The sequence below is a fragment of the Rhinopithecus bieti genome, unplaced genomic scaffold (genome assembly GCF_001698545.2).
Source record: "Rhinopithecus bieti isolate Rb0 unplaced genomic scaffold, ASM169854v2 scaffold_30732, whole genome shotgun sequence".
Taxonomy (NCBI): domain Eukaryota; kingdom Metazoa; phylum Chordata; class Mammalia; order Primates; family Cercopithecidae; genus Rhinopithecus; species Rhinopithecus bieti.
In genome coordinates this window covers 5,430,909-5,439,483 of record NW_016814045.1, presented here as the reverse complement: position 1 = coordinate 5,439,483, position 8,575 = coordinate 5,430,909, and the positions used below count along the sequence as shown (strand labels likewise).

At 42.7% G+C, this 8,575-nt stretch overlaps 1 protein-coding gene across 1 annotated transcript in view; it reads right to left on the bottom strand.

The window, feature by feature from the left end:
* Positions 1-662: 662 nt before the first annotated feature.
* RANBP17 (RAN binding protein 17) overlaps positions 663-8,575 on the bottom strand; it is a 436,018-nt gene continuing 428,105 nt past the window's right edge. The window contains exons 26-28 of the mRNA XM_017849438.1: positions 6,699-6,797; positions 4,659-4,786; positions 663-1,914 (exon numbers count right to left, since the gene is read on the bottom strand). Coding sequence (XP_017704927.1) covers positions 1,818-1,914; positions 4,659-4,786; positions 6,699-6,797 — 324 coding nt within the window. The 3' untranslated portion in view covers positions 663-1,817. The remainder of the gene's footprint in view (positions 1,915-4,658; positions 4,787-6,698; positions 6,798-8,575) is intronic.

Here is an 8,575-nt window from a genome sequence, read left to right as displayed (position 1 = left end):
ACGATACATGTTCAATAACTGTCTGCTGAGTCTTCTCCAGCTGATGCATGCTGCCTGCAGTGTGCCCTGTGAGGCCAGCTCTACTAGCAGGTCCTGTAGACGTCAGCAGTGGGGTAGGCCTGACCTGTCCTCTGAGAACAGCTCTCCCAGGCCAAGTCTGATGGAGCCATTCTTGTCTGCTGTGAAATTACCAGGTGACCTCTGGCAGTGTGGCAAGAAGTGAGTGCCCATGGTCATTTTCTGGTGAACATTTTAATGCAAACAGTATGGTGCTTTTAGATACTAGACATCGGTAAAGAATGCCAGAATGGGACAACCTTCCTTAACACATTTCTGTGTGGTGAGTGTGCAGTTATACGCCTTCAAGAAACAGAAATTCATGTCAAACTTCTCTGAACAGCTGATGTTTTACAGAATTCAGAATTCACCTTCTCAAGGAAAATTATAAATCCCATTTCTAATGAAACATAGTGTAAGGCCAAAGCTTATTTATCCATTAAATACTAGAAGTAACCCCATATGTAACATATTTTCGCCTCATTTCCTTCATACACAGAAGACAAACATTTTGAGATAAACTTGAGTGACTCTGCTTTTATATGACAAGCCTATTGCAAAACTCAACTATCAAGAAAGGTTTCAAGAGACACTAGTCTGAGAAATGAGATTATAACAGGAGCCTGTGGATTTACTTCTTGTTCAACAGTAAGGCCAACCTTTCATGTCTTATCAGAAATAAAGGACACAATATTTATTGTAAGCCAGAATCATAAAAATAGCAGTGAGATAGTAAAACACTTGACAGTGGGCAATCTCAAATTAATAGCCTAGTAACAGTATAGCACAAACTGTAAAGGTCTTCTTCATGTTCTGGGTTTGGGTTAAGTCACAATCCCAAGTCCCAACAGTAATAAGAGTTTTTGTGGAGAGTTGGAAACCTGTTTCTCATCCTCTGAAAATCTGAATTTTAGCACCTAGAACTGTTTTGGGTAGCCCTAAGAAGGCAGAGCTGCTTCAAATATTATATTCTAATAGTTACCTTCACCTTCTCTTAAAAATTAAATGGAGGCAGAGGACTGGATGCTGGCACCACCCAGAACTCCTGACTGGGGCTACATGACTCCTCCTGAAGAAATATCTCTGCAGGCAGTAATTGCACAGCTTAATTCTTCTAGACTGAACCACTTCAGATTTATGCCAGTGAAAAGCAAACATTGTTTGTAAGTCATTTAATTGTGTTACTGTCTCTCAACTTTATCAGATGCAGCTGAGGCAGGGAGGCCTGCGTGTGATCCTGTGGGATGCTCTGTAGTGCTTCCAGGCTCGTTCTAAATGCTCACAGCCCAAAGTCCCTAACGCTGCTTCTTCCAGACACATAACAAACTACTCATTTAACAGGTTCCAATGGCATTCATCTCAATCCAGAGTCCATGGTGAAGGCTGCATCTCCAACACATTGACAACCTTGATTGCAGAACCATAAACTAGTACACACTTAGGTGCAAACCTGGTTTATTATGTTCTTTGGTTAAATATTGTTTCCATATCCTTTCAGAGCATTAGGAGAACAAAGATAATATTTGATAGAAAGACTGAAAACACATCCTTTGCTTTTCAGAGAAAAGACTGAATTTACGCTGTGTACTATTAGAAATTCTTATAATTAGGTTAGACATATAAGAAGGTAGGGCTTTTGTTGTTGCTTGTATATTTTGAAAAATACATTCCCCTGGGCTAGCCAACATCACTGTCCTGAGACCCAGACCTTCAGGAGTCTCTTGACAAAGGCTGCTCCACACATGGTCAGAAAAATCGGGTCAGCTCATCATGTCAAGACTGCATGGTTCAGTGTTGCCATCACTGCGCAGAGCCTCTGCCACATCTCTTCTGAATACAGACAGATTCTGGGTGAACCTGCAGAAAGAGGAAGAAAGGGTCAAGGGTAGTAATGAGGCCAAGCCTCCATGAATTTCTGGACGATAAAGCCACTCTGGAGTTCAGGACTTTGGGGAGGCCCCTCCTGGAGGAAGGCTCTAGATTTCAGCTGAGCTCCTTTCTCTCCACTTTCACCGCCACTGCTGCTCTGCCACCAGTACTGCCAACCCCTCATCCCTTCCTGGAAAACAGGGTTGCCACTAAATTCACTCTGACCATCTTGAGGTGTACATTTTGTGGTTCTACTTTTAAAAAACAATTTTAGAAAAGTTAAATTACACATAGATGGTAAGATTATTAAAAAAAAAACAAAAGTTTATGTGGCAGGCATTGGATTGAGTTTACTGGTAAGCTCATTTAATCATCACAAGTCTTCCCTGAGGTAGGTATGAGTATCCTCATTTTACAGGTGAGAAAACTGAATTTAGTAGCTGAAAAAGAGGGGGCATGGGGTTAGACTACCTGGGTTCAAATCCTAGCTCTACACTTACAAGTTGGATGATACTGGATGAATACTTAACCTCTTGTCTTGGTACCTAATATGAGTAGTTACTCAAAGGATTGTAGAAAGTGAGAATTTAGGCCGGTTGCGGTGGCTCATGCCTGTAATTCCAGCACTTTTGGAGGCCAAGGCAGGTGGATCACCTGAGGTCAGGAGTTTGACACCAGCCTGGCCAACATGGTGAAACTATGTCTCTACTAAAAATATAAAAAATTAGCCAGGTGTGGTGGCGGGCGCCTGTAAACCCAGCTACTCGGGAGGCTGAGGTGGGAGAATCACTTGAACCTGGGAGGTGGGGGCTGCGGTGAGCCAAGATTGTGCCACTGCACTCCAGCCTGGGAAACAGAGCGAGAATCTGTCCCAAGAAAAAAAAAAAAAAAAAAAAAAAGAATTTATTGGGTCAGTTTGAGGCAATGCCTGTATGCCTGTAAGTACTCAACACAGTGCCTGGTACATGGACAATAGTCAGTCTTCGCTGCCTATTACTCTCATTAAACTAGGAGGACCACCTTCCATCATTTCACAGAGCAGCTCAGGAGGCAGTACTCAAATTTCCAAGCCTTAGGTGAAGTAATTTCCACCGAGACACCTAGGGCTTCCCCATTCAAGTCTCATCGGCTGGCTTCTGAGGTTGTCTCTTTCTGTGTGATAGAGGATCTTGAAATGAACAGTCAAGGGAATATGTCTGCAGACCCCAACTGACTTGGTCTTGTATTACCAAAGCCCAGGGTGGTAACTCCAGAATACACTGTGGTAACTCCAGAATACACTGATGATTTGTATTTCGAATGGAGAAGCATTTGAATGCTACTGCATTTATAAAAGGATGGTGCAGACCTTTTTTTTTTTTTCCCTGAACACATGTTCTTTCTCCATCATTCATTACTGTCTGTCTTTTCTACTAGAATGTAAGATCCATGAGGGGGAGGAACCTTAAATAATTGGTTTACCACTGGTAACCCCAATGCCTACACAGTAGATTCTGAATAAAGTTTTACGAACTAAATGAATGAATGAATAAAGTCAGACCTAGCTGATAAGTTCAGGTTCCTTTCATTTAGATCTCATTGGCAACTGAGATACCAGCCATTCTTAAATGACAGGCAGAGGGAGAAACTAATACTGTAGGTCACAGGCCCCAGATGCCATGCTTCACTGCGTTGTGTCATTTAAACATCACAACTGATTATTATCATCTCCATTTCACTGGTAAAGAAACTGAGGAATACAGAAGTTAACTGCCTACTGCCACACAACCTAAAAAGGCCAGATATAAAATATCATCTTAAAAAAATTTTAATTTAAATTTATTATTTTTGAGACAGAGTCTCACTCTGTTGCCCAGGCTGGAGTGCAGTGGTGTGATCTCGGCTCACTGCAACTTCTGCCTCCCAGGTTCAAGCGATTCTCCTAGCTCAGCCTCCTGAGTAGTAGCTGGGACTATAGGCATGCACCACCACGCCCAGCTAATTTTTGTATATTTAGTAGAGACAGGGTTTCACCATGTTGGCCAGGCTGGTCTCAAACTCCTGACCTCAGGTGATCTGCCCGCCTTGGCTTCCCAAAGTGCTGGGATTACAGGCGTGAGCCGCTGTGCCCAGCCAATTTGTTTTTTAATTGATACATAATATTTTTACATCATTATGGGGTACATGCAATATTTTGTTACATGCACAGAATGTGTAATGATCAAGTCAGAGGATTTAGGGTATCCATCACCTAGAGTATTTATCATTTCTATATGTTGGGGACATTTCAAGTTCTCTCTTTTAGCTATTTTGAAATATACAATACATTATTATTAGCTATAGTCAGGATCCTAACTCAGCTGTAACTGGGATCTGTCTGACCTCAAGGCCTATATTTGTTCAAATGCCAAGAAGTCTTTCTTCACTTTCCATAGCAGATTTGCACTTTCCTTCTTTTTATCTTTCAGTTGTAGTTATTTTTTCATATCTCTCCTGTTGAATTGTAAACTGCTTAAGGGCAGAGACTACATTTTATTAATCTCTGCATCCCAGTATAATGCCTAGTATGACGCTTGGAAGAAAGCAAATAACCAATAATATTTACTGAATTTGGAATGGAACTGAGTCTAGGATCACAAGGTGAAATAGAAAAGGGACATCCATGCGTGAGCTGTGTCAAGCACAAGACAGTTATTTTCAACAAACCTGGAATGTCTACTTTCCCCAGCGACACACTACTGGGCAATGCTCACCTGTCTCTGTTCTTGATGGACAGATTCTGCTCCACTCCTTCCATTAGGTTTCTGAAGCACTGGGCAAGGACCTCCTGCCTGGGGAGAGGCTGGCTGTTTATCAAACTCGCTCTCAGTTCACTAAAATACTGATGGGAGACAGAATAGTGTCAGAGCTCTGACTCCAAACCCGGCCCGAAGACAGCTGGTGGGGGAATGGCTAGACCAGCTCTCATCTACTCAGGGCTCACTAATGCTCAGAGGAGTTTTTGTCTAGTTCCACTTTGAACTTTAAGCCCTTAGAGAAAATCTACGCCATAGAGACGCTCCTGGTTATAAATTCTATGATCCCTTCCATAAAATGTCTTGCTGTAATTGTTCTATTGTCACTGCTTAGGCTGGTGAAGTCCTTGTCTCCTCTGGGGGGACTGAATGCGTGCTTTTCCTGACTCTCATCTCTTCTAATCACAGAAAGACTGAGATGGGAGGGGTCTCCAGGCTGAAGAAAATAACTAAAAATGCCCAGGGAGCATTTTAAGTGACTGAAGGCAAGGCCAGGGGTCTTTCCTCAGGCCTTATCATCTTTCCTGGCTTCACTGAGTCACTCCTTAAACAACTTCGGGCTTTGTTCCAAGTCTCTGTCCTTGGGGGCTGGAATGGATTTACTCCTCTGAGGTTGGGTACTGGAGGGGCTTGCTTTAGTTTGGGGAGAGCTTTCTGGCACTAAGAAAAATATCTGTCATGCCTGGTCACAAATATCTGCACAGCCTTTTCTTTTCTGCTGAGGACTGTGGGCTTTTATACAAACACAAGCTCTGATGCTAAACACAGCTCCTAATCATTGGAAACAGCCTAATTTCAGCACAAAGACAACATTTTGTCAGTCATGCATTTATTCTTTCAAGCCCAAAAAGCATGATATTTAATTTCCATCATACATTAAAACAGCTTACATCAGAAAACACACATAATTAATATGTAGTCAGACTAATACTTAAATACTATATATCAGAGGCATTATACTTAAACCAAAATGTCTTACTGAACAAGATTGGGAATGCACAAAACTACTTATTTTTCCCTTTTATAATGATGCAGTGACTCACACCAAATAGAAAATTATTAGTTTTTCATCCTAAATGGTGAAATATTGCCTCCATCAGTAAAGTATAATATTGTGATGTCATAAGCTTTTCCCAAACACTGAATTTGCCCTTATTCCCTCTCAATCATTTTAAAAGAACTGCTCTCTTTTATAGAGCTTGGATTTAAATCACAGTAACACCGAGGGAAGATGAATGACAGTGCTACTGAATGTGGCTAAAATTGGATACTTCAGCACAGGTGAATGATGAGACAGCTCTTCTCTTTTTGATATATTTTCTTCTTCTATTAGTTTCCTTCCAAGGCTGGGATTTTAGTTTGAATTTTAATGCATGCAGCTGCCTCTAATCTCACTGTCTTTTTCCCCAGTACTATCTTAGTGTATAGACAATTCATTCTCCCAAGCTGTAATGCACTGTTCCTACTGACTACTAGGGAGATGCATGGGTTCAACAGGAAGCTGGAGAGGCTTGGGAGGTAGCCCAGGTGGTGAGTCCTCTAAAGAAGCTGGAGACGTGTGCTCCCCAGATGAAGACTGCTGGTTCTGTGAGGAATCCCTGATGGGCTGCTGCTGCCACCATCTAGGGCAGTGGGGATCTCAGACATAAAGAGTGGTCAAGGAAGGCAAAAAGGGTTGTTAACAGCTCAGAATTCTCCTGGAATGGGGGGAGTGGAGTGAGGACAAGCTTGAAACACTACTGAGCAAACCACCCAGCTGGTGAGTGGGAGCTCTGAGCTCCAGAAGCACTTGTTCTGAGGCCTCTCTTACCTGAAGAAGATCTGAGACCTTTGGGGAAGGGCCTTGTAGGGGAATACAGCCTCACAGAGTTCTCAAGGTCCCAGTTCAAACTCAGTTGGCTCTGCTCCTCTGTCCTTCATCATCACAGCTCACCCTAGTTTACAGCTGCTCTCTTCTCCCAGGGACCACCTCCCATGACTTCCTGCAATCACACTCACCTTCTCATTGAGCAGGATGAGCCCCAGGAGAGGCCTGGATACTGACCACTGGTTCCGACAGTCTTCAAAGACAATGGTGTTCATGAGGACAGACATCATCTAGAAGATAGAGTCACATAAAGACTGAGATGCCCTGGCTCAGAGTCCCCCTAATCGTAGGCCTTTCATGTGCTCAAATTCCACCCCTCCATCTTACTAACAGCTATGAAAGCTCTTCCTGGACAAACAGCCTAGACTCTAGCTTATAATGTTGCCTGTAGAAACTATTGGCAAAGACCCCCAGCTAGCTCCCTGTGGAAGAGCTTCTACTTCTGAAAGCCTTGGTGAGAACATTCCAGATAGGCAGAAGTCAAGAGGTCACTGGGCTAAGATGATCAGTCCGTCTCTCAAACCTGATACGCTTTCCTCTATGCTAGGGAACCAGGCAAAAGCTCAGCTCACCTTCCTGTCTGCCTCCCATTTCACCTAAGAGGTCATGTTATAGAGATGAAATCTCTCCATGGCCCCTCTTGGAGGGATGGGATGATTCTGAGTCCTTGAGGAGAAGTCAGGAAGACTCCACGGAGAACATTTAAGGAGTTCATTATAAATGTGTTCTAAGCAGAGAAGGCATCAAAAAAGGAGGGTGGGGATGCACACAAAGCATTCTGCAATGGTAAAAAACTTAGCATGACAGGAGAGAAGAGAGGTGGGCCAGAGGTGAGACGCTAGTGCCAGACTGGAAGACCCTGCTGAGGAATCTGGACTTCATCCTGATGGTAGCGGGGAGCTAGTGATATGTTTGCAGCAAAGGTGGAGACATGCTCTGATTTGCATTTAAGAAAGATCTCTTTGGAGACATGTAGAATGTGTACTGTGAATTATTTTTTGTAATATCTTACAGTAGGGTATGGGGGAAACAGCCAACCAATGGGGGCAAATTCCTTTGGAGAAGGAGCATGTGGAAGTGAAAGCATGTGCAGGTGAAACTAAAGGAGGAAGACCAGGGATGAGGCTGCTGCAATAGTCCAGGCAAGTGGCTGTGAAACAGGTTTCTGTCATTTATGTGGAACTGATGATACAGTTTCTGCTTCTTGGACTCTTTACCTCCTACCTCTAAGCTCTTCTGTTCCCACAGCTCCAGAACTCCTTTCCCCCAAAAGAGGGCAGGGGAAATGGCCGTTATGTGGCAAAGATCACTGCACACACCATTCCTTATTGGGCTTTGGTGACCTGGCTTGTTTGGAACACAGCTGGTTTTGTCCTCTGGTATTTTTTGAAATCCAGTTTACCCTGTGATATCAGGCAAGTTACTGAATCTGTGTCTCAGTTTCATTAACTATAATGAGGGAAATAATAATCCAGCACAAGGAAGCTCTGAGAATCAAATGAGATAGTGTACACAAAATGCATTGCAAAGAGTAAAAAGTGCTATAAACATTTAAGGTATATAGTAACAGTAATGAGCTTTTTTGCAGTTCTAAAAGTCTGCCATTCTATACATCATCATAACAATTAGGCTGGTTGCAAATGAAATCTGCCAATTGCGTGTTTATTCTATGTCCAGTCTCTCTGGGGAGAGGCTAGGACTTAAGCTTGGGATGTTGAACATCATCTGCAGATCACAAGTTTCCATGTACAATCTAACAAGCCACCCAAAGTCATAGAGCCACAAATTACACTGACAAGCAAAACTAACAGATCCATCTAGACAGTCTAAAATATTATGGGCTTCACAATCTGAAGGCAGAACGGATAGTTTAATGGAAAAGATTAAAGTTAGAGGCACCAAATTCCTCCAGTAACTGACAAGGCATCTTGAAGTGATGCACCAATTACTTTATATGGTTCTCCTGTGTATTCATTTGTCTGAATGCATGTATTTATGTCTGTAATAA